General features: G+C 41.1%; 1 protein-coding gene across 6 annotated transcripts in view; it reads left to right on the forward strand.

Moving 5' to 3' along the window:
- ADAM12 (ADAM metallopeptidase domain 12) overlaps nucleotides 1-26,617 on the forward strand; it is a 332,512-nt gene that overhangs the window by 224,008 nt on the left and 81,887 nt on the right. For 5 of the 6 annotated variants that reach the window (XR_009463109.1, XR_009463107.1, XR_009463108.1 and 2 more), the window contains 5 exons: nucleotides 10,753-10,936; nucleotides 20,962-21,027; nucleotides 21,971-22,042; nucleotides 23,662-23,831; nucleotides 25,350-25,434. Coding sequence is in view for 2 of the 6 variants with exons in the window: in XM_019482854.2 (XP_019338399.1) it covers nucleotides 10,753-10,936; nucleotides 20,962-21,027; nucleotides 21,971-22,042; nucleotides 23,662-23,831; nucleotides 25,350-25,434 (577 nt within the window). In the remaining 4 variants the exon portion in view is untranslated. The remainder of the gene's footprint in view (nucleotides 1-10,752; nucleotides 10,937-20,961; nucleotides 21,028-21,970; nucleotides 22,043-23,661; nucleotides 23,832-25,349; nucleotides 25,435-26,617) is intronic. The other variant, XR_009463110.1, reaches the window with a different exon arrangement.

The raw sequence follows: 26,617 nt of genomic DNA on the forward strand, positions 1-26,617 counted from the left end.
CTCCCTAACAAGCAGAGCCTTGGTGAAATTTTCAGCAGTGCATCAGTAATTTAGGAGCATGAATATCATTGGAACTTCTGTTCCTGAATTGCTTACATCCTTTTCAGAAAATCTAGATGTGTCCAAGTGTTTTACAGAATTGCTAAATAATAAAGACAACACATTTATATATATGTGATATATTCAATAACTGTGCAACCCAAAAAGAAAATGTAAGGAGTCGTATTTTTGTGATACATTATGTGGAACCAGCAACATCATGATCCATCCATTTGCCCAATAATCAGTTTGAACGTGTTACTTATGGTTCACATATTGGATGTTGTGAAATGGGGCAAAGCTTTAATTTAATCATAACTATACAGTATGTTTTCTTGGTGAAATTTTTCAAGCTTATTTTTTTCTTTTCTGTCCAGGAAGGACATTTTTGGCCAACTTCATGTTAGGTGGTCAGTGTAGTCCAGAAAGATGAGAGTTTGGAAAAAGAGGGTTATTTCACCTTTTGGCAGATAACTTAATTGGACTGTGAACTACTTGACCTTGAGACATTTTATATACCAAAGCCACTGGCTTTTTTAACTTCAGCATTTTATGGAAGTTATGGACCTCTTTTAAGGCTTTATGGAAGTTATGCCTGTGAAGGCTGGCAAACCACAAAGGCTGGAAAACATTTTGGAGCAGCATTTTATGGAAGTTATAGACACTGCTTTATGGATCCCTTTTAAAGCCATAACTGTTTTTTTTTTATTTTTTATATTGATATATATTAATTATAATATAATTATATCCTTGCATGTACACATTTCTTATTGATTCAATGGTTTGACTCCCCCTCTGGTTGCTTTGTGAACAGAGCATCCCTTTCTTATTCTCACACTCTTAAGTGAGTGACACTTTTTTCAGCTGCTTATGCATCGTCATTCCCATCGATTGCATTGCCGTGGAAATTTTAAAAAGGAGAAAATAAAAACTTCTAGAAGCTGTATGATTTGTAAAAGCTCCTTACATATCCTAAATCTGAGGCCAGGTTTCACTTGAGGGTGTCTGCCGATTCCCTCCGTTACTTACTACTCAGCAGGACAAGGTATTTCATTAAAATGTCATTGATGTTACCTTACTTCCTTATTCCCTTTGTTCCTTCCTTGCTTCCTTTCACTCTTCAGCTCTATTTCCTAGTCCATCTTGTCACCCCTCTGGTAAAGCTCACTTATAACACTTCCTCTGATAACACACAATTACTGTACCTTGACTTCCAAGTATAAGACATTAAATCCTGTTATCACTCTCATTGAATTCTGGATTTCAGACCTATATGTGGTCACAGTGGATAAATCAGTCTTGCTGTGTAAAAGGATTAACCTGCTACCTAGGTGTTACAGTAGTCTCTGAATAATTTTTACATCCTGTGCTGTGGAATACATTTGTCAGGTTGATGAAGGGCATTAACTAGCATAAAGCAAGTTTGTGTGCACAGGAGATATACTTACATTAAAATACCAATGTAGCTACCTTTGGTATCTAAAAACAGAAAAAGATTATTTTAGCTTCAACCTTGATTTCTTGTCTTTTTCTGAGTTACATCAAAACTCTTATTATTTTGATAGAGTTCTATGTAGGTAATACTGCAACTACTGCTGTGGTTACCTAGCTCTTACTAGTACGTTTCATCAGTAAATTTAAAGAGATTTACAGAGGATATCACTATTGTTATCCCCATGTTACAGATGGAGGTACTGAAACACAGAGGCTTGAAGGGACTTACCTAAAGTCACCCAGAAAACCAGGGGAACCCAGGTCTCATGAGTCCCAGTTCAGTGCTCTTTCCACTAGACAGTACAGTTACAAACTGTATTATAAGGGTATGAGGGCACTCTGGTGCAAACCCTAGAAAATGTGCCTGGCTAAAACACTCATTGATGCTAATGCATTGTCTTTGAGATTGGACCCTGAATTTGGAAAATGGATGTGCACTTATATTTTATTTAAAAAAAACAACACATTTCTTCTTTTCAAAGAGCCTTCATTGCAAAACTATCCAAACTTGACTGAATGCTACAATTATGCACTCACATGCACTCACTAATTGTCCAGATCCAGAGTGCAAGTACGTGTGGTTTATGGCACCGCAAACCTCTTTTCCACACTACAAACTACATGTGTTATATTTTGAACCATGCTAAAAAAAAAAAATGGAGCGCAAAGCACTTCAAAGTGCAGTGTGCCAGGACAAATGCAGGGATGGGGGAGCAGGCAGCCCAAAGCCCTGGGCTGCCTTCTCCCTGTCTCCATGTGCTACTTCCTGGCTGGCTGGGGCAAAGGGTGCCTCAGCCTGGGGGCTGCCTGCTGGCTAGCCCTGCATTGAAGCACCCTGTGCCCCAGCCATCCCTCCCTGCAGCACATGAAGCAGCCAGACAATGTATCCTGCTGCAAACCACATAAGCGGGGACATCCACTGTTTATGCTGCTGCAAATGCACACCCCTGCTCATGTGGATGAAGGCATTATATGGCTACGAACACTTCCATAACTGGTTTGCACTGAAGAGTAACCATGGATATACCACGAAGGCTGGCAAAACGTTTTCCTCTAAAATCACAATTAAAAAGGAACTTTCATAAAATTCTCCCAAGCTCATCTTGTCTTCAGAATCATGAAACCTGAAAACGTTTATACAGAGGTAATATAGACAGTGAAGGCGCATTCAGATGACCACACGTGCCACTTATGTAGGCATTTGCTGTGCTGCAAATTTTCAATGAGGTGGGGTTTTTTGACACCAGGAGATCCCACACCAAAAAAAACCCCCAAAAAACCTGTGCCAAAAAAACCCGAGGTGGCACACATGGTGGCAGTGTGTGCTGCCTGAAACCAGAGCCTGCATGCCTGGATCACCACTGCTAGAGCCCCAGGATGCCCCCAGTGTCTCAGGTAAGGCTGCCCAGGTACTGGCCCCAGCCTCTCCTACCCCACCCTGGGCAACTTGCCATGCACCATAGCACACATGCATGGGCATTCCCTAGGGACAAGGCAGTGGCACAATGTGCTCATCTGGATGCAAGCACATGTGCACTCATACGGATGCACTTCCATTATCCAATAGCAGGGCAGTTTCCAGAACCAGCAGATTATTGGGTATGGGAAATAGGGAAGAAACAGCACACATTCACCACTCAGGTGGTAATACTGATTATGAAATTCACTCCTCCATAGGGCAGCAGCATAATGCCTATGTACTACTTAAATGCTACTTAAATCTATGTGAGCTAAATGGTGCTTGGGCCTTGGGCTGAGTTTCTGAATAGGGATGATTCTCACCCAGTGTGGCTACTCAAAATATACAAATATAATGGCCACCTATTTCTCAAATACTTAGGAAATTATATTGCACTTTCAATGGCAATAAGGTTAGTATGAGTATAGACAGAGATTAATTAAAACCAAATGTTTAATTGCATTCATGGATATCAGATGTATTGATTTACTTAACTTTCCCCTTGCAACACAGCAAAATAATATATCACAGCTTCACATAATGCTGCCCTAGCCAAGTTTTCCTTCAGCATCACAGTTTCTCAGACAAGCATTCATTGATAGTTTATGTTGGCAGGGTCCCCTCTTCTGCTGACAAGTTGGAAAAGAAAAATCCCATTTATATTTTAAGAATTTCTAAAGCCTGTTGATTTATGAATTACAACTGGCTTTGTATTAGGTTCTGTAAAAAAAAAAAAAAAAGAAAAAATATATATCCTTTCACTGTCATATATTAAATAAGTTGAATTATTCCCTCTAGTTATACTTCCCCTAATTGGGAGGTTCCTGGCAAGTCAAATAGCAATTAAAACAAAAGTATTTATTTCATGTTTTGTTTAAATTCCCCTTCCTTGACATGGAGGGAGGGAGAATTCCACACCACAGTCCCATCCACACGCAGTCTATACTTTCCCTACTGGTGAGGGAGGAGAAGGGCCTGCCCCATCTCTAGTTGTGGACTGAGCCTCTACTAGGTTGTCTGGAAAAAATAGAATCAAGGCTGTATTGGGGTTGGAGTTGCTGATTTTTAGGCTATGGGCATGGAACTTCTCATCCTGTAAGTGGGAGAAGGGAAGGACTAGATCGTCTTCCCTAATGTATGGAGGGGAAATGGAAGAAGCACAATGGAGCACACAAAGTTCTATAAGGAGCTGTATAGTAGGAGAAGGTCAAGATTAGAGAGTGAATCACACACGACAAATGCTGGTCATATCATTTAATGAACTGCTGAGAGGGGCTCTGTAACTACAGTGAAGTTTCTTCTGCTCTCATATAACTACTTGAAAGAGAAGCCTTGCTAATGAGCACAATTTTTTCCACCTTCTTCCTGAGTTCTTCACAGGCTTCCTCCAACTTAGGGACCCACAGCATCATTCTGTCACTTGCAGAGTGAGCTGAAAGAAAGGCTGAGACACTGGGACCACTTGAATTCTCAGCTGAGGACTCCTGTGGATCTCTTAAGACCCATAAAGAATCCCACCAGTTCCTTTGTAGCACTTAAGTTGTTAATCCTGTCATCACTCAGGCACGTTTGATGAATGCTATGATACTACACAGATAATATGTACCATTTTCTATTTTCAAACCAGTTTACAAAATTGGAGACCATTCTGGTCCCCAAAAAATTTAATAGCAGAACTCCCATTTGGCTTCAGTGGGGGCTAGAATTGGCCATTAACTAATTGCTCCGTTCTGGAAATATTTGAAAAGCTACACCAAAGTTGAACACAACAATATGTGACACAGTGGGCGCATCTACGCAAGATGCTTACTGTGGAGTTCCCTAATTAGTTCCGTAGTAAACTCCCAGCGTCAACACGGGTGGCCATATTAGGCTGCAGTAAACTATTAAACGCTGCTGTAGGTTAGTACTTGTAACTACTATGCTGCGGCAGTGTTATTTAGTACCACGCAGCACACGTGTAGATGCTGACTGGCTGGCTGAGGCATGAGAGTGCTACAGTGCAGGGGCTGCCTGCTAGCCAGCCCTGCACTGAAGTACCTTTGTGCCCCAGCCAACCCCTCCACAGCATGTTGAGCCAGGTTTGAGCAGCACTGGGCTGGCAGGCTGACCCCCCAAAATGTTGCAAGGTGGGGCTGCTCCAACCTGGCTCGACATGCTGCAGTCCTGAGTGCATATGTAAACATGGTGCCCTGGAGCAATAAACTCCCATGCAAACAACCCCTGAGTTTATTCAGTCAAATTAATTGCATGTTTAGATGCACCCAGTATTGCTCAAATCCTCTGGTAACTACTCCTGTCTGTTTTGCTCACAAATGGTACACAATGACCTGTGTCTTATATACCTACATGTTAGCTTGGTATGTATCAGGATTTTACTGAATTGGAACTAAGGACACAGGTTGTCAACTCAGTTTGCTTCTGGATTGCTGGGGAAGTCAGGTCCTTTTCCTATGTCTCAGTTTTCTGTCTATAAAATAGGAACAATGACACTGACTTCCTTTGTAAAGAGTTTTAAGATCTACTGATGAAAGGAATTATTAATTATCTCTAAAAGCAGGCAACCAAGGTGTGCAGAAGATAGTTCTCCCAGAGAGGGTCAAAAAAGTTCTGCTGTTTCTTCAGACCTGACTGAACTTAGCTGGTAATAGCCAAATCCAAAAGTCACTGTCAGTGGGATTCTGTCCATTGACTTAAGTGGGCACTGGATCAGATCCATAAAGCCAACTGCCCCATTTTATCATAACTACTCTGAAGGGACATAGTATGAGAGGTGATTTTCAATTAATTAGTGCCTAAATTATGGAGGGATGTATATTTTAATACAAAAAATAAATATGTGGAGCAGTTGCCCAAGATATGAATCTTGGGCAACAGATGTCTAGAAATAATTTTCTGACTTGTTTTTTTTCTTTAAATATTTTCCTTTTTTTTTAGTTTTACACACAGTGTGCAGTATATTGATGGTGTAATTAAATGGCTTGTAACATTGACTACTTTTCATTTTTTTAAACAAAATACCAGTCAGCAAAAATCCCAACTATTGGCTGTTTTCTTTTGAAAGAGAATATCCCAACTGAGCCATATCCTGTCTTGGCTCTTTGGAAACATTTATAGTATGCAGAAGACAGAAAATCCCATGTTCAGGAAGAAGAAGCAAAACCAGCGTGGGAGTAATAGAGCCTGTTTTGAAAAATCTATGACAGTGTATACAGAAAAAAGTAATTATGGATTTATTTTATTTGTATTGAATTGATTTGGATTCTAAATACTGACAGGTTGTAAGGTACTATTACTTTCAACCTCATTTCACCAAAAAAAAGAGGAAAGAAATAGAAGTTTTCAGCTAACTACATTTTTAAGGTGCTGTATTTGGCACTGATTACTGGAAAAATGCATTTGTAAGAAAAGAAAATTAGTGAGAAAACAGAGAACCAGCCAAAATAATTCATATTTGATATTCATTATCTTATTACAAATGGTCAGGAGCCAGTGGCTGATATCCTGTAGGCAGCACACGAAGAATAATAATGCATTCTACTGAAATTTATATTTTCCCTTGTGTTGAATCTGATGATTTTTGGCACAATATGCAAAGGTAGAATTGTTCTGAAAGGTTTGCAGGGTCATTCTTGGCAGGAATTTCAGTGGCTGAATTGAGTGTCCTGGTCTAGGTGTGCCAGTAGGGGATGAGATGAGTCACTCAACTAGGTGTCTGCCCTCGCATTCACACCTTCTATCCCTGGAGACAATACAGTAGGAGGGAAATGGTGGATAGTTAGTGATATGAACAACAGCTGGCATTAAAAAGGGATGCACTCTAGAAATAGTGGTATGGCTGCTTGCAACTTGCACATTGTAAAGTGAAAGTAATTTCTTGTATAAACCCCTGGCATCATGATGCTTATGGAGAAGTGAAAGCTTTCTTCCAACAATGGGCAATAATTAAAGGGGAATTTTTGGTGAAAAAATTACATTTTTTAATAAACTGTGCAAGCTTACGTTTGAATTGAATATTTATTTAGATGCTATGTATTGTTTAGGGGCTATCAGTATAGTGAGGATGTTGGAATTGCCCATTTCAAACAGAAAAGCATGGAATTCTCCTCTGTTATTGTTGCTAGAAGCCTCCAGAGTGAAGTGATTAATTATACCAGGAAAAGAATACAACCATTATGGAATGTGAATGTGATGCATGGAATAGCAGGAGGAGCCAAGGGGCAGTCTGCAGAGCTGTGCTGACTGTTAACTTGGACTACAACTGCCAGAAACCCCCAGGGGCTGGGGGTGGGGGGCAAAGAAAGAGGGGAAAAAAGAAAAGAAAGCTTGAAGCTGGAGTAAGGGAAAGCGAGAGCAGGGTGCATGGGGAACATGGGCAGCCCTACACAGAGGAGTATGCAGTGGAGATGGAGATCTCGCTGGCTGTCAGCCAGGACTGGACTGAAGGAGCTGGGCTCAGACTTGGGGGCAGCTGCAGACTGCTGTTTGAGCACTCTAGGGCCTAAAGTCTTGTTTGGGGACATCTCCGGAGGTGTGTTGCAGGGGAGGGACAATGAAGGTGCTGAATGTATGCTACCACGGTGTGGATGTTTCTTTACCTTTTATCTGTTCCCTCCCTTGGTCCCATTAGCTTGTGACCCTACACCTTACGATTTTCTGTATAAAAGTGGAAACTCCCCCTTGCTTCTTGTGCCAGCTTCTGGGGCTGCAGGGTTGGCACAATTATTTAATTAAGCTGTGTTATCAAGCTGCCAATTATGGAAAAAAGGGGGATTGCATTGTCCCAAGTTCCCAACTTCTTAGCCTTATTCTGGATATCTTAAAAAGAGTAAACAAGATCAGAGAACAGTTTAAATGATAGTTCTACTATGTGGAAATTTTCCAGTAACTCAAAACTGGTGGATAATTTGCCTTAGGGCTTTACTACTTGACATTACTTTGCACTTGCCCTGTTCCATTCATATGCACTTGAAAACGTTACACTTAATGAGAAAATTCTACAGTGGTGTTTTTTAAAGTTTTGACTTACTGACATGGGTAAACATTAAGCGATGGATTCTTTCACGGTCTCTCTACTCTTTGCCCTACCTCATCTTTTCCCATGCCACTCCTTATACTGAATCAACTGTCCTTCAGACTTTTCAAGCAGTGAAAAAACTGGTTTTCAGTTTATATACCAAATGTATAGGTTTTGGAAGGAATAGTTATCACTAGGTTATACATGTTTAAAAATCCTATACTTCAGCAATTGTCACATGGGTTGCTGCAGTAATCAACTACTACCTTTCCCATCTATAGCAATTTTAATGTTTCCAGTGTTTTCATTAAGATTTAATAATCCATAAAGCTTGCCTGTAAGGGGGGTAAATATGACCCTATGTTGCATGTCAAGGGCTGATAAGACAGTGACAAATGATTTATTGGATCTTGGTCCTGTATTCAGACCAGTGAATTGTGCCCCTTTCTCTTAAAGATGATGCTACTTAGCATTTTCAACAGGGTGAAAATCCAATCTTTATTTTCCACTTTAAGAGTTAACTGAGAAACGATCTCCTGTTGGGCAGGCTGAACCAATGTTAAAGTAATTTTATACTAAAATTGTGCTGTCAGCTTGGAACTAAATTTCAGTTAATTGGAAATGGGGCTAGGGGCCTTGAATTTCTTCATTATTCCTTTCCATTCCAGCTAACACAGCTTTTTCCTAATAATTTTTCTTTCATTTTTTTCTTTAAAATCAGCATTTATGGTGCTCATTAACCTGCTGGGTCCCATTTTTTCACTTCTGCATGGGAAGCATTCAGAGACACATGCTGCTGTAATATTAATTGTAATATTTTATACTTGCATTGCACCTTCATCATGAGCCCAAACAGACATATAAACAGTACACGCTTCATGCACACAAGGATCACACGCCGCCAAAATGGAGCCAGCTCTGGACTGAAAAATAATAGCTAGTCCCTGGCACGCATCAGCAATAGGCAGCACCTTAGGGCAGTAGTTAAAGAAAAATGTCTTAGACAACTGAAACTTTTGTAATAATTTCAGGGAGGTAGAATGTAATTATAGCCAACTGAAATTCTGCCAGTATTCAGTGATTAATACTCCTGTAATTTACAGATGTGGGGGAAATGAATGATACTGTACATTATTATAACATTTTTCAGCCGTTGTTCTAGTTATTTAAGACTCACAATAACCCTCTGCAACAGGTAAATGCAATCCCCATTTTACAGAAAGAGAAACAGCCATAGAGAGTTGACATGGACTGCTTACTCAGCTACCCCATGAAATCTGATCTGTTGATGCCCAGTTCAGTTCTGCTCAGTTACTATAGTATGCAGCCATCTCCACTGTCTTTTGATACCTCTTGGCAAAATTTCCCTTTCTATAACCTTTAGCCAACAGGGGATCCTCAGGGAGCATCCTCACTGCCCAAGATCACCTTTCATAATAAAAGCTGTTTCTAACAGCTAGCACTTTGTGTTCACTGTGCCCAGGTGCTCTGACTACCTTTCACCTTGCAGCTGGAAGCCTGGCCATAGAACCACCCTAACACCCGTGTGTGCCAGGTGACAGGCCACAATTTCTAATATAAATTAAAGCAGACTTTTGATGCTGTGGCAGCTTAAATGTGCAGCTTTGATTATCAACTCCAATAATATTTGATAGGCTCCTTTATGTTATGCCAACTACCACCAGCTTCTTCCCAGCTAAGGATTGCTGGTGCCTACACAGGTGCACCCACACTCAATCTGTCCGTGTTCTCTATGCTGGCAGGGAGGAATGGGGGTGGCAACAGCACTACTCTATCTCTTTGCCACCAAAATATTCCCCTAAACTAAGGGAGTCCTTACCTGGACGGATTCACGAGGTTTACAGCAGTTTTACTCTATATAACAGGTCAAAATGGCTGGAGACCACCCAGAAAAAGATCCTCATATATAACTCTTATTTGAGCTCTTCAAGGGAGTGTGGTATTCTTGGTATAGCACTGCGCAAGAATCTGGAAATTCTGAGACCGTGTTGAGTTCTTCCACAGATTTTTTGTGTGACTTTGAGTAAATTACTTTATTTAAGTCTGGGGTTTTTCTTATATATGGTAGCTGGCAGGGTATAGCAAGACTTCTTTCATCAATGCTTGCAAAGGTCTTTCAGATTTTGGGCTGGCAGGTGATACTGCACTACAGATTTCAATTCTTGGGCCAGGAAGTGCTAAACAGAAGTCTACTGGATTTTACTTCTGACCTTCATTTCAGTAATTCATTTTGATACTGCAGTGCAACTTTAATCTGGCAGATTCGATGCTAGCATAAGAGTTCACTTTACAAAGTATAATGCATGTACCTGATCTTCATTAATTCTTTCATTCTGTAGTTTTCCTTATGAAAATATTTCCCTGCATCCTTGTTCATTACTATTTAGTAGGAGTCCTCCCATGCAAATGTACTGTGACTCCACTCCAGTGGTGATGCATCTCTGAAAGAATAGAAAATGCCATAAAACACTAATGTAATTTTGCGTTACAACACCCAATTCAGAAAAGGAAAATTCTCTCTCAGCCTTATAAAGCGTAATATGCCAAGACAACAAATATACAACTCTGATATCTCCTACCCTAGCAGAGCTTGACATTGTAAAAAACGCATTTTACTTTTTCATACTTCATCATTATTATTAAAGCCCATGACTTGGCTGAAAACAAACATTCATCAGCACTTAACAGCAGGTGCATCTTTTTCTGATCTTTTCCATAACAGAGGAATTATTGTATTTGAAAATAAAACCTACATTTTGGAGCCATTAGAAGGTGCTACAAATGAACACAAGATATATCGAGCAGAGAACCTGAAAATTGGCCCAGGATCTTGTGGCCACCATTTCAACATCTCTGGTATCACTGTGGATGACACTGCACAGTCTTCTCAAGCATTCACTGGCAGGGTAGGTGGAAAATACAGGTTTGTGTTTCTGGATAATTAAGAATAATTGTTTGTATGCTAACTTTATGGTATTTTCTTCAAATTGATGAAATATTCTGATCAAAATTAATCCCTGCAGTAACTTACCTGTTGTTTGAAACAGCATGGAAGGTGAAATCTGATGCTTATTCAAGACAGTGGCTGCATTCCCTTTGACTTCAGTGGGATCAAGGTTTTACCTGGAAATTCTCTGGCTATCATAAGAGAGGTAGTTTGAAAGGACCCTGTTGAGTTATCATGTTTCAGCTACTGCAGAATAATTCCCTATGCCACAATCAGGTGTTTAGTCCAGGCTAGTTTTAAATACCTACCCAAAAAGAGGCTTCTACAGTTTCTCATGGGACAAAAATGCCAGTCTAACTCACTGTAAGAAGAAATGACCATTTTAAAATTTTATCTGATCACTGTTAATTATAACCTTCTACTTCTTAACCTGTTCAACGGCTAACATTTTAGAGCCGTGATCCTCGGTTGGGATGCTGTAAGCTACTTTTAAATGTGCTGTGGTGTGCCATGTAATATGAGCACTGTTCACTAGAGTGTTTGATTCACACACACTGCTTACAGACATTAAAAAAAAACAACCCAAAATGGTGCTTTATTTTAAGCTCAGCACACTGCTGCACTGAGTGCAGTGTATGCCCAGAAGAGACATCACATTATTTTGACCTGGCTCACCCAATGTCTGTATAGATCACATGCTTCAGCAGGGCTTTTTGGCACTTTTAACTAAAGCTGATTCAATCAGTTATTAGATAAAAGCGCCAAAAAACCCCGCTGAATCACACCATCTATACAGATGCTGCAGAGCTGGGTCAAACTAACACACTGCCTTTTCCAGTAAAGCGCTGTTTTGTTTTGTTTTTTCATGTCTGTTAGCATCCACGATTCACAAGTAAACTGAGGTTTCAAGTAGGAATCTATAGTGTCAAAAACATTCTGAATGGTTGACCTATTTAAAAAAAATGTGTTTCCAGTCATAATATGTTTTACACACAATAATAATTAAATTAGTTTTGAAATGCGGAGCCGCTAAATTGATAGAAGTTATGGAGGGATGCCTGGGGTTTAAAAAGGTTGAGAATCAGTGGTGTACGGCAAGAGCTGGCAACCTTTCCGAGCTGTAGGCTGGAGCAATTCAGCTACCATCTAGTCTGGATTGGATGATTTCAGCAGTGTCAGCAGCAAGGGGAGCTGCACCAAGGCTGGGCAGCTGGAAACTATGTCCTCACTGGTGCCGCTGCCACCTAGTCCCCCCACCTCCCAGACTGCCACATGGGCACAGCTAGAAGCTACTCAGCCCCAGCTCAGTTCCCCACTGGCTGGAAGATGCACCCACTCTGAAGCTGGGAGGGTGGGGAAGTATGGGTAGTGGGGAGTCATGGCAATGTGGGCCAGTTGCCCAGCCTCCTGAGCAGCTTCTTGCTGCCCCAGCATGGGTGCAGTTAGAGATAAAGCCTGCTGGCTCCCCAGGCCAGATCCAGTGGTTCCAGTAGCATGTTGCCAACCCCTCGTTTAGGGAGTTACGAGTTCTTCTCTCCTGCTTAGGGCTAGACTGCAGCCTTGTCCAAGCTTGGAGAGACTATGCCTGGAAAGGGCCCAGTCACTTTAATTGCTGTTCCTTACGTAGAGCTGCAGCACAATCCATAATCCTGTGGGCTGCCAACCCTGGTCTGCTGGCTGATGCAAAAGCAAAGAGTGTACTCATAACCCCACTTCTTCATCAAGTGTTTTCAACATCTTCCTTCCTGAGAAGGGTCAAGCAGCAAGAGTGGGAGCATGGCCAGACCCCGACCCTGGGCGTGAGGCAAAGGTGGGAAGGGAAGGAGGAATCCCAGAGAAGCGGGGCTGGCAGGGACCTCCAGAAGTCCTCTAGTGTCTAGTCCAGCCCCTGCCTGAGCTCAGGCCAGACCCTACCATAGAAGCACAATCTAAAGAGCCTTGTGTTTGCTTGCAGTGTCCTCAACCAAGAACACCCGCCAGGGGGGCTCTGTACTGCTGGAGAAAATAGCCACCAAGGGCTTCCTGCGTCCAGTTTTCCACTCCTGCCCCACAGTGGGGCCCAGCACTTTGCCTTTCCAGCCCTGAGCCCCAAGGCAGTGCCTCACACAGCACACCCTGCCCCACGGTGGAGGGCAAGAGCCCTGCCAGCTGCAGCAGCTTCGTGACAGCCCAGCCTGGCCTAGGCATGGGGGACCAAGAACAATCTAGGCACACAGCTCCCACAGCCCCAGTCCAAGCCACAGATGGCTGGGAAGGGCCCTGCCCCACTATCCACTCACCCCACCTGGGGCTGGGGCTGCGGGGCTGAGCCAGGCTAGCCTGCAAGTGCAGCTGAAAGTGGTCATGGAGGAGCTGGGCTGGGTCAGGCCATGAAGGCAGGGCCTTTCCCAGCTGGCTGTGGCTTGGGCTGAGGATATGGGAGCTTCGTGCCCGGGCTGCTCCTGGGCTCCCTGTACCCAAGCCAGATTGGGCTGTCACAGAGCCACTGCAGCAGGCAGGGCTCTTCCCTTCCTCCTCCTCCCCTGCAAAGGGGCCAGAGGGAGGGGGGCTCTGTGCAACACTGCCTCAGGGACGGAGGGGAGCAGCGCTGGGCCCCCCTGGGGGTGGGGGGAACCAGCTACAGGAAACCCTGGGTGGCTTTTTTCTCTAGAAGTACAGCCCCCCTGGAGGGTGTTCTTGGTTGTGGGTGCTGCAAGCAAACCTTCTACTCTTTAGATTGTGCTTATATGGGAGGGTCTGGCAAGGGCTCAGGCAGGGGCTGGACTAGACACTAGAGAAATTCTGGAGGTCCCTGCCAGCTTTGCTTTTCTCTGCTTCCTCCCTCCTTTCCCCTCTTCACTTCAGGCCCAGGGCCAGGGTTTGGTCATGCCCCCATTTTCACTACTTGAGCAGTGAGCAGGGGGCAAAGCCAAGCAGACCCTGGCTGGGGCGCTGCATGGTGGTGGGCGCTGCATGGTGGTGGGCCCTACATGCTCCCCAGCAGATCCAGTAGTGGACTGGAAGTACTTCCGGTCCACTTCCAGGTTCACTGCTGAGCACTCTGGAGAGCCCCCCACACTGCTGTGGGATGCTCCGTCTGCCCAAGCACTGCAGTGATCACAAGCCATGCTGCTACCTCAAGGTATGTAGAAAAAACTTTTAAAGCTGTTCCTGTGTCCGAATTCACTGAATCAGCATTGAATCATCAGATTTGGATTTGGTCGAATTGAATCAGGGACGATGATCCAAATCAACGGATCGAATCATCGTCCCTGATTCAGGCTGAATCTGAATCCAAATCGAATAGGGCCTGTTTGGCACACCCCTAGTTCTGGGACAGAAGTTCTGTAAATCAGTTTGAACTAAACCAATTAAGTCTGATACTACTTTCAACCAGGTTTATGATAAACCAGTTTTGGCCATTTTGAAAACTGTGTATGTGAACTGATTTTCTGTTCTGTTACAGGTTTTAACCAGTTTCTGATCACTTAAGCCAGTTTATGGATAACCTTTGTCCCTAGTGCAAAGCACGGCTTAACTTTAAGCATAGCCTTATTAATTATTGACTTAAAACAACTTACAGTAGTTAAATACTTTGCTGACTAGGGCCCTAAGAAACCCAGGGTTGCCATCTGGGGACCAGGGTCTGGCAACAGTCCCCCACCCCCAGAAATCTGGAAAGGGCTGCTTCCCCTCCCCACCTCCAGGCACACTCTGGGTGGCGTCCCTGCAGGCCAGGGTAGGGGTTTAAACCTCTCCCCAATCATACTCAGGCCTGCCAGGGCCTAGCCATACCTCCCCCCCTCCACCAGCTCAGCTTCCCTCCAGCTTTCCAGCCACTGTGAAGAGCTCACTCTAGCACTCCTGCCTCCCCCCCGGCTTCTAGCCTGAGCCACTGCAGGTGTGTGGCTACATTAGACTAACCTGCAAAGACTGAATCGATTCAGGCTCAGGCTTTTTGAATGTCTGTACTTAGCCTAAGTGTTTTTTTCTAAATCAAAGCCTTACTCATTTTTTCTTGCTTCGGTTTGCATTTCTTCCTGGTTTCTTCAATTCTTCTTGGTAATGAGATGGCACAGACTCTAAGCAAATGACAAATTCTGGTAATATACTGTGATTGCTGGTTGTTATTATAGGAATGCTTTTGCTTGTGATTATAGTAATACTTTTGGTCTTTAAGAGAGTAGCTAACAATGTCTAGCATGGCTTTCTACCCACCCAAGAAGAGGAAGAACATTACAGCTATGTTACTTAGCTAATAATACACGTTGAGATTTAAATGAACCTTTAAATTGTAATAAGAAAGCTTCTTATGCAGACAAAACAAGTTCTCAACATTTTATTTGAGGTATATATCAGTTGTAATTGTTTTTATGTAGGAGGAAATGCATTTGATTTGAAATGCATCTAGCTAATGGAAATTGTAGAAAATGAAATGAGCTTCAAATAAGAAGGAGGAAATGCTGCAAAGAATTCATGTGCAGCCTGGATAAAGATTATAGAAAGGATTGATTTTGACATTTAAAAGTAACATAGTAGCACAAATCTGCCCACCATCATTATTAAATATGAAATATTAGTATTTATAGCCAAACTACCTACCCACCCCACTAAGCCTGTACATTAAGTTCAGTGTTAAGGAGAGCAGTCTAACTGGCATGAAGAGATGTTATTTAACTAGTGGAACCAATTCATTTGTATTTAAGGAACATTTAACAATACATTTCCAAATTTCTTTTTATCTCAGTAAATTATGTATTAACAACTGCAGACACTGTTTTATGTATTAAGCCAGTATCTGCAACTGCTCGAAATGTGTATATTGAAACTTCAGAAATAAATCTACACAAATTGTATTTATACTTTCTGGTAAGAGATTCCTTATTACTTTTTTAAAGCTATGTATAGACAACATGAGCTTTCAGTTTCAATCAGTAAGTAAATTTCTTTTGGAGTCACTTTAAATATTAGAACTACAAGTTTAATAGGATTCCAGCTTCTTTATTTGTGATTACTATTTTATATCATGCTATTTCATCCTTACATTAAACTTGCAGCTGTCTTTTAGGGAATACTGTAATATCCTACTCCATCTCTCTAAACAATATCAAAACTTAGAAAGCTATATTTTACAATGGGCAAGACTATTTAATTGCTACTCCCTATACTTGCTTTCCAATACTTTATTAAGATTGCCCCAGATGCTCATTAATTTGCAGTTAAGATGCAAGTTTATAATCTTATGCAACTGAAATAACTGCTAGTAATTCATGGTAAAATGTATGTTGATAGATTATGTAATTAATATAAATGTTCAGTTACCCTCATTTCAGGGGTATAGGTTATAGCCATGTTGGTCTAAGGCAGGGGTGGGAAAAATCTGACCCATAGGCCAGATTTGGCCCACAGGCCAGATTTGGCCTGCCAAGCCATTCTATCCAGCCCACGGAGCCCCTAAAATTTTTAGAAAATTAATTTTTATCTGTCCTTGGCTCCCTGTCAAAAATGACAGGGAACCAGAGGCAGCAGGACCCAGGCAGAGCCAGTGGCAGGACCCAGCAGCTGAGCAGCAAGGCCTGCCCAGCTCCATCCCGCTATTATGCAATCACATACACTTTGCAAATTCATAAATCCGTACAAAAATATTTTAAAATAAAATTAAAATAAGCTTTAGTAGATTTTTTTTTGTTTTTTGCATACAATTTGGTTTGTTTTTTTTCCTGTTTCAAGATTGCAGCATCCTCCCTCCCAAAAGAAGTACTTCTGTGACAAGGGTGGAGACTTCCTGTGGCAAAAGTCAGGGGTTGGGGGCGGGACTTCTGGTCCCAATATGGAGACTGGGGGCAGGGTTACCCATTTGGCCCTGGCCAGTTCACAAAACAAAAACCCCACTCTAAGGACATATGCAGGCAAGGTTCTTTGGATAAATCTGATATCTTTTATTAGACCAATTGAAAAAGTTGGAAAAATTCTTTACAAGCTTTCAGGTACAAATACCCTTCATCAGGTTGAGGAAGTGTCTGCAGTTGGTCTGTGCTCTTCCTGGATGGAATAGAATAAAAGCCAGAGGCCAGTATGCGAGAATGCCAGTCAGTGAAAATACAATTGAGGCAGGTGATGGGTGAGAAACAGGTGGGGGCAGGGAAAGGTGAATGGAGACCTGGTGATAAGAATATAGCTGGTAAATAGTAGAGAGGTTATCTGGGGTATCAAATGTTAGGCCAGTCCTGATGTGTCATAAATCCAATGTCTATATTTAGCCCATGATTTTTTGTATCCAGTAGGCTGATGAGTGAAGTTCATAGTCTCATGTTTTATGAGTTCCCTTTGAGGATTAGAACTGAGAGAATGGAGAGACAGTGGTTTTTTGGTGACAAATGTGCCCCCACAGATAATTGGGTATTCTTGTCTTTGATAGATTTTCAGTAGGTGTTCATTCTGGTGCGCAGTTTTTGTTTGGTTTCTCCTACATATTTTCCATGAGGGCATTTGGTGCACTGGATGAGATGTATTACGTTTCTGGAGGGGCAGGTGTAAGATCCAGGAATGCTGACGGTTCTGTTGTGTTGTGTAGTGTAGTTATTGTGGGGGTGGTGGAGATATAGTGGTAGGTTTTACATTTCTTGTCATGCCATGGTCTAGATCCATTCGGTACGTTTTGGGCCATAGGAAGTTTGCTTCCAGTGATAAGATTGGCGAGGCTTATTTAAGGGAGGGTGTTTGTACCCGAAAGCTTGCAAAGAAGAATTTTTCCAACTATTTTAGTTGGTGTAATAAAAGATATCGGAGTTACCCAAAGAATCTTGCTTACCTATTACCCTCATAGTTCCTATATTTGGCTTATGACTATGAGGATATGTGAAAATTTCATGTTAAAATTGAAGCAACTGTTTTAACAGAAACCCAGAGGGCCTAACGATAAGGTCGGTCAACATACATGTCACTAATATACATCCCAGGTTAGGTAAAGAACATATAATAGACATGTTGAAGAAGTTCCTATCTATGAATTAACAAGTGTCATTGGAATGTGCGGAGTAAATTTTCACGTGTCAATGTTATGATCAGCCAAATAAATTGTTAGAGTGAAAGAACGTAGATGACCTCGGTGATGTGAAATCTGCTCTAAATTATGCTGGGCACGAGGTCAACAGAAATCCAGTCTCAGCTTCAGGGAACTACAAAGGGTTACATATTTGTGCTGATGCCTCACTCAGCTACATATAACACTTACTGAGCAGAGCTGAGGAATTTTGTCATCTTATTACCTAAGATTTAAGATAGTGTATTTAAAGGGCAAAGGGTGAGAAAAGACAGCTGAACAGGGGGCAGTGTAGTTTGTCCCTTGTGCATACATGTGCTGTACTGATAGTATTGGTTCTTTTTTTAATGCTGGGAATGTGATTAAATCAGGAAATAGATTGCACCATGATGCAGTTGGTTGCGGAAGGCAAGCGAAAATAAGTCATAATTAGGTACATTTCATAAATAAATATTATATTCAAAGAACACATATAGCTTTTGGGCAAATAACAGGATAGATTCATTATGCTAATCAGTCACCAGAGTCTCACATGATTATACCCCACTAGCCAGTTTCTCTAATTCTAAATCTCCCTGGTCCAAACAGTTTGTACTTTGGGATGGCTAAATTGAGGAAAACATCCAAGCATTTCTCATATGTATCTAGGCTGTCATCTATGGCCTTGTACGGGAAAAACTGAAGCATCCCACTTTTAAGCATCCTTTAAAAGTTGTCTGAATGACAACCTTTAAGTCTCAGGCTCTTACTAAAACTTCTATGGCAGAGAAACCTGTTCTGCCACAAACAAGAACATGTGATCATTTGTTTGTTCCTGTAAGGTAGAATTTCACTTCAACTTAGCATTTCACCTTATCCTAGACACTTTAAAAGTCAGAATCTCACCTTTCATACTAATAGCCATTGCTACTATATTTAGCAAAAGGTTTCTTCAGCTTCCAAAGTCAGGGTTTTTTCTCAGCGCAGGGTTGGATTATTAAATTGATGCTGTAGTTGACCGAATATAATATCTGCTTCTAAAAATGTCTGACACGAAAATTACAGGGTCACCAGTATTCACAATTTCCAGCATGTTTTCCTTTTTCTCCCAGACAGACTATCTGTGCAACACCAAAACTTCCAAATCAGCTGGGTAGCAAAAAAAAAGAACAGATCACAGTTATGTGAAAAAAGTTCCTCATAAAATTTGGCTTGAGGATCTGGGTGCGATGTCCAATACTTAGCTTCCTAGAAAGCTGCCTCAGGGGTCCAGGATTGAAAATACAGTTTGGATTGCAAAGCCGTAATCAATTGTTTTCAGGTTAGAGAACATTAGTTTAGAGTCAAGGCTGAACAGTTGTTTAGTATGTAGTACATCTAATAAACCCTTAAAGTCAGAAATACTGCGAAGAGCTTATTTTTTCCTGCTATCTTATTCCAGAGACAGGGGAGAGACAAAGGGAATGATTCTTATTGTATTTACCTGAATACAAGCCAACTTTGAATTTAAGATGATCTCCCCAGTGATTAGGTTTTAAATATGGAAAATTATAATTTAATATAATCTAGAATCTAATTATAGGAAAGTTGTCTTAAATTCAACCCCCACTGCTACAGTAGGGAAAGCAATAGTGATGGGGGCAGGTTGAACCCCCACTGCTTTTCCCTCTTCCCCTGCTCCCCCACTTTTGTCTCCCTACTGCCTGCTCCACTGGTGTCTGTGCACTTTGATGCCTGCCCCACCTTTCCTATGTAGTCTCACTCCTTGATGGCTCCCACTGCTGCCCTGGCCCAGCCACATAGCAGCCATTGTATCAGCAGCAGCTTCAGACACCGGGGCTGGAGTTGCAACTGCTGGTAAGTAAGAGAGAGCAAAGGATAAAAGGGGATGTAGGTTGGGGAGACAGAGGGGGTGGAGAGGTAGCTGCTGTGGCTCCGATTCAGGCCCCGAGCTCAGACCAATCCCAGAATCAGAGTAGGCAGCCACCTGCCTCTCCCACTCCACTTTGTACCTGAATCTAAGACTAGGGTCTTTTTTCCCATATTGAACGGGGGACAAAACTTTGTCTTGGATGCAAGTAAATATGGCAGCTGGTATAAATTGGTGGTGTTCTATGAAAGTCAGTTTACTAGCTCAGATTTGGGCCAAGAAAGGATCAGACTCATGAGCTGTGTTCTGCTTTTGCAAATTCACTTTTGATGCTTTTAGAACTACATCTACACGTCTGAGTAGCACGGGACACTTGTATGAAAAGATCTCAGTGCAGGATTAATGCATGCCTTTTGTTTCTAGAACATTGTAGCCTACACCTTGTAAATACAAGGAAAATGCTAAACTTTACTCCCCTGGGTACTCCCATTGACTTCAACACAATAACTTCAGTAAAATAACAGTGTTTTACCTGAATAAAATAAAACATGTACATTTGCAAGATCTGACCCTAAATGTATATTTTCTGAGAAGCTTCCCAAGTGCAACTTGTATCTGGTTTTCTTTCTCTTCCTCTCTTTCCTTATCTTTGTCCATTTTGCTTTACCTTTGTTTTTCTTTCCCACTGTCTCCTTCACCCTGAATCTCTATACCTGATCTCAGTTCCCTTTCCCAGTAGCCTTTCTTCTCTGTCCTCTGTTCCAGTTTGTCTGTTGTTCGTGCTCCCTTTTTCCTTCCCCAGCCTGCCGCTTCAACTCCCCCATATTTTGTTACGGTTCCCTCCTCCCCAAACATTCAAATAGAAACACCTGCAGTATATACCCCATCCCGGTTATATTTTGGTAGCATAAACAGCCTTTCCTCTGACTGATGAGGAAAAGGGTTATGTGAGGAGAAAAATAATCCAAAATTACATGGCGTGAAGCCTTAGGAAGCAGTAGAAGATGTGTATACATTTTGACAATATTTTTGTAGGAGTGAACAAGAGCTCATATTCCCATGCTTAGGGCCACCTGCTACAAAAACAAAATCCCACTTATATTTGTTTTGGCAGCACAAGAGGGAGACGCTGAAGATGACAAAATATGTGGAGCTTGTTATTGTGGCAGACAATCGAGAGGTAAGAAAGCTTTAAAGAAAAGATGTAGTTGGTACAGGGAGAATTGGTGGGCTGTTTACTTCAGTTTCGTGACACTGCAAATAACGTTATGTGCTTGAGAGAACAGTATCACGGATTGCAAAAATGGCACTTTTTATCTAACTAGGGCTCAAGTACTGAAAAGGACTATTAAAAATAGTACAAGTGTGATAGGAATTTGTACAAAAGCTAGAACTGTCCTTGCAACACTTTAAAAGGAATTTAGTATTCACAAACATCTGGGACCTCTTGTGGTAATTAAAGCAAAGGCTCATAAGAATTCACTTATTATGACCCAGTAATGTGGCTGAGCCTTCATTGCACTCTTTAACTTGGGCCACAAGAGACTGTCACTGTATAGAATAAACTGCAAAATTTAGGGCTTTTTGGCTGCAGTTTGCCAATTATACTGAATTAAACAAGACTGTATGCACTGTTGAGAATTTGGAAATAAAGCTTCCAAACAAATAAATGAGACAGATTGTTGAAAAAAATCCCAGTGGGTTGTAGGGAAAACCAGAGATGTGAAATCTCCGTTTGAATTATTTTCCAATTTACATTTTTGTCTTTGAAAACGTGACAGGCTTTGACTCCTGAAAACTGCTAGTTAAGTACCAGAAATCACTTTCTTGCTATATTGGAGACAGCTGAAAGGATAATTTTTTTCCTTTTCACAGTAAAATTGGTCCAGGGAGATTGCAGTGGGATTTTAGCTTTTTTTGGTGAAAACAAAATCCCATCATACAATTTGTGTTCCTTCCTGGTCCCAGGAAAGCCAATAGGAGTTTTCCTTTAACCCTTTGTGCTTGTAAACCACAACTGTCAAGGATCATGCCAATCTGGCAGCAAATTGTGACCTTTTGGAAGTACATCCATCTTACAACAACAGTGCTGATAGTAACATTTTACTCTTTTGTGTTTTAAGTTTCAGAGACAGGGCAAGAATGTGGAGAAAGTTAAACAGAGGCTGATAGAAATTGCAAACCATGTTGATAAGGTAAGAACATTAGAGTTTTTTTCATTTTTTAAAGCACCACTAATATTTCTGACAGCTGTTGCTATGAAAACTCTTCCTAGCTGGACCTAATGGAAGGAGAAGCCCAGGGAAAGTTAAAAGATTGCTATACTCCATATCCACAATGATAGAACAAGAAATAGATCTTCTCAGTTAAAAAGTGCCAGGCAGTAGGAATGATAAAGCTGGTACTTCCAGCATTCCTAAACTTTCATTAGGCATTTCATTACGACAACCATGAATCATTTTTTGTGTTCTGTGGATGGTGTGGCCTAGGGTCTAAATGATGGATCTGTTAATGCACTCAAGTATCTATCTAGTCCTGATAAATTTCTCTCTAAGTGCAAGAGAAGAATCATAGAATTAGCTTAGGCAAAGATCTTTACTTTGGTGATGGCTATTACAGTGCCTGGAGCAAAGGCAGAGTTCTGTGAAGGTTTGAAGGTAATTTAATTTAATGTGGTTTCATTGAAATATACAGTAAACAGCAGGATCTTTTAGTATGAAAGTCACTGTATGATAATCAGTTTTGTTAACAGAGGCCCTCCTTGGTCACAAAGCACCAACTATGTAAATCAGGATTAACGCTTACTGTGTTATTCCTAAAAATCTAGAAGTCCAGGAGCAAAATTGTAATTACAAGAATTTAATTTAACTCAGAATTTATCAACTGATACCTCAAAGACTCTTAACTCAAGGACGGCCAATTCTTGATTAAAAACATGCTGCTAAACAGAACTGTTCTTCTGTAATTGTCTTGCTGACTTACTGAAGGAGAGAAGGTGCTTATTTGCTACCTGTTTGAAACTAATTTGGCACATTATAAGCTATTTATGTGTTGTGCTTCAATTTACGCTCTCAGCAAATTGCACTGTTATCCAAATGACTGTATTGACAATGCTGTCCAATGACTGCAGACAAACGAGACAGAGATCTAGTATATACCCAGTTTTGTTTGGTCTGTAAGCCACATACTTGCTTAAACAGCCCCTAACCTACTTTACGCTGATTTTCTTAAAATTTGCTACCGCTGTTGCAACTATACCAACTGTAACCACCCTGGATTTCAAGTATAAATTGAAATCCACCAGTATTAAAACCACTTTACCATCTAGACCAGCTGTGGTCTGGGTTATGTGGCTCAATGGGTAAAATGTAAACGCTCCCTCATTTTAACCTGCATTGGTGGTAGCAAGAGTGGGAATTTTTTAGGCATTGTCATATGAATTAGCTTGTCTTGGAAATTTGTTAGGTGCTGGGGTGGTGGCGCTGTTGATTCCAGGAAAAAAGTATCAAACTTGGACAGGATTCACTCTTTAACGCTCACCTGCTGAATCATTTAAAGTATTTCTCTGGAACATTTCATAGATAGTTAAGGCCAGATATCTTGGTGTTTTCTCCATATCATGGCAGTGCTATATCTGATGTTGGTCTTTTCAGATGGGGAAGTGCATTTAGTTTTCCTGTTTCACCCAAAGAAGAGAGGCTTTTTAAGAGAATGAAATAAACTGCATGTGACCCTTCCTGAAAGTTTCTCAGTCACTAATCTAACATGCTAATCAAAATGTCTTGAATAAAGATGAATTTGTTTTCTTTGCTAGTTCTACAGGCCATTAAACATTCGAGTAGCTCTGGTTGGCGTGGAAGTGTGGAATGACATGGATAAGTGCTCTATAACGCAAGACCCCTTCACAAGTCTCCATGAGTTTCTGGACTGGAGAAAGCTAAAACTACTACCTCGTAAACCCCATGACAATGCACAGTTAGTAAGGTACAGCAGCCAGTAGTGTATTTAATAGTCCGATGGTTATTTGGGTGAGATATCCATGAACTGAGAATAATTGTACCAACTGTAATAACAGCAGGCCTGAGGTATAATAACTAAGGTCTGTGCCCTGGGTGGCAGGAGACAAACCAGCCATAGCAGCTGACATGGCAGCGGTTGCAGCTGTCAGTCCTGTGCCCCCTCTAAATGGACACCTGGGGTTGCTGTCCTGATTACCTACCACTGCCAAATGCAGTTATTTATTTTGTTGTTAAAAACAGTGGGGGGGGGGGGGGGAGACAGTATTTGTTCCTGAGAGTGAAATACTGTCCTCCATCTTTCGTTTCCATAACGTGACAACTCTGCTGGGCTCTGTATTAGTATGCTCAGGTGCCCTTTTCCTGCCCCAGTTCTGCAACTGCCTCTTAGTCATAGACCATCTCAGAATTGTGCTAGGGGTGCAGTCCTGTGTATAGATGAGCACATGCTTAGCATTAAGCACATAAGTAATCCTGTTAAAGTTAATAGGCCTGCTCACATGCTCAAAATAAATTGTGTAAAAATGTTATAATGTATAAATGCCTAATTTTCTCAGTTCCAATAGAGAAAAGGGCTTAATCCAAAGCCCATTAAGTCAATAGAAATAATTCCCATTAACTTCAATGACATCTGAGTTAGAATCTAGATTGAAAACATCAAATTCAGTTTAATTTATAACTAAATTTGAAATCAGTATCTGTACAGCTTAGCCTGATTTTTAAAATGGTGATTATTTACTAGTTTAAAATAATTATGAGTAAATATATATTAATTTAATGCAGTAATACATTTTTTAATACACACTTTCCTGAATGGCATTATGATCAATGAAAGAGTTTTAAGCACCTGTGTATATAAAATTGAATCAAACATTCACTATGCAGCATCTCTGAGCAATTGCAAATAATTCTAGTGAGCTACTTGGCATCATATTAAGTACAGAATGAGGCCTTCCAAATTGTTTTTAGTCAGTAGTTACCCTGTAAAAATAATAATACTTCAGTTGGATTAACAAAGTTTTAGGGTTCATTTTATGGCTTATGTACTGTAAACTTGCACTGCACTGTATTAACACTTACTTGAGTTATGGGCAGGTTTATATTTGTATTTGCATTCCCCATTTTACATTGAAATGGCAGTTTTCAGTTGCTGGCATCATGGCAATATATTGCATACCAAAGAAAAAAGCAAGAAAGAAAAAAGAGAGAGAGAAATCCTGCTACTGCAGAAACACCAGAGGACAATGATCAAATGCATCTTTCAAGTAGCAGGGATTCTGTCATTTTCAATACAACACATCTGCATGATTAGTCTCTGCTTTCCATTGTTTTCAACTTTCAGATATGTTGAGTTGACACTTTTGAAAATAGGATCATTGTCTGAGACTGGCAGCAAACACAAGCTGTAAAATATTCAGATGCTCTCACTTTATGTTAAATGGTGGTTCTGTGGCTTGTCTCTTCTCCCTTCTCCCTCCTCCCTCAGTGGGGTGTACTTCCAAGGGACAACCATTGGCATGGCACCCATAATGAGCATGTGCACTGCAGAGCAGTCTGGAGGTGTTGTTATGGTAAGTACCAGGAGCTCGAAACTTGAAACTAGTCCATCAATTGCAGAAAATTTTCATATATTTTCCTGTAGTATTTCTTAGAGGAAATTTTCTTCATTAGTATTTAACATCTAAAGTCTTGCTTTGTCAAGATCTACATCCAGTGTATGTTTGAAAATGTTTTGTAAAGCAGTTTCCTTAGTGAATAAAATAAAATTTTAGATTAAAAAAAAAGAGTACAGCCTGTCTACAGGACTCCTCAAAGTGAATGAAACCAATCTCAGACTTAAAATTAAACCATGCACATAAGTGGTGGTAGAATCAGGACCAAAATAAATGTGGGGTGTGTGTGTGTGTGTGTGTGTGTGTGCGCGCGCACATGCATATCTATCTGTGGTGTGTACATTGAAAGTGTCTCTCAGGAATTTTTAATAATGATTTTAAAATACTGTGCATAAAAGTATGCATTTACACAATCTCTAAGTGTAACAGTTTATTTTCAGTGGAGGGGTTCATTAAATTGCCAGACTATAAGCACAATATATATACAAGCAACGGCAGCAAAACTTCCACTAACTACATCTTTCTCACAAGGGGTATTATGATTGCTTTCATTGTTAGTTAGCTTCCTGCCACATAATGAATGCATGTTCTGTACATGTGTGGAACATTTTGGCCTTTATCAGAACTTGCCATGGTCAGAGATGGTCGCAAGTCAGAATTTACTTTCCAGGAGAAATTCTAAAATTCTGAAAAATATATAAATAAAATGTGTTACATTTCTGAATTAGATGTATAAAAAGGATACAGTTGAAGATTTCTTGTGGAAGGGGAAAAGGTTTGAAATTTTTAAAATTCTCATTTTTAAGTGAAGTTGAGTGTGGAGGCTCTTCTCTCAGCTGAGGCTCCCAAAGCTTCTAGGTTCCTGGATTCCCATCAGCTCCAGCAGACTGAGAAGGAGCCCAGAGCCTAGAGGTTTGGTGAGCTAGGAAACCCAGGGTCAGGAATCTCAGAGCTTGGGATTACTAAGAATGCCCAGGATTTTGCAATCTTCTTGATTAGGCAGGGGCCACAGAGCCTTGAGGATCCCATCTTCTTGCCCTGGGCGAGGTACCAAGCTCTAGATGGAAACAGGATTTCTAGGGTTTGCAGACTACTAGTTCTGCAGCAAGGCACTGGGACACCATGAATTTCCCAAAGTTCT

Source organism: Alligator mississippiensis, chromosome 6 (genome assembly GCF_030867095.1).
Source record: "Alligator mississippiensis isolate rAllMis1 chromosome 6, rAllMis1, whole genome shotgun sequence".
NCBI lineage: Eukaryota > Metazoa > Chordata > Crocodylia > Alligatoridae > Alligator > Alligator mississippiensis.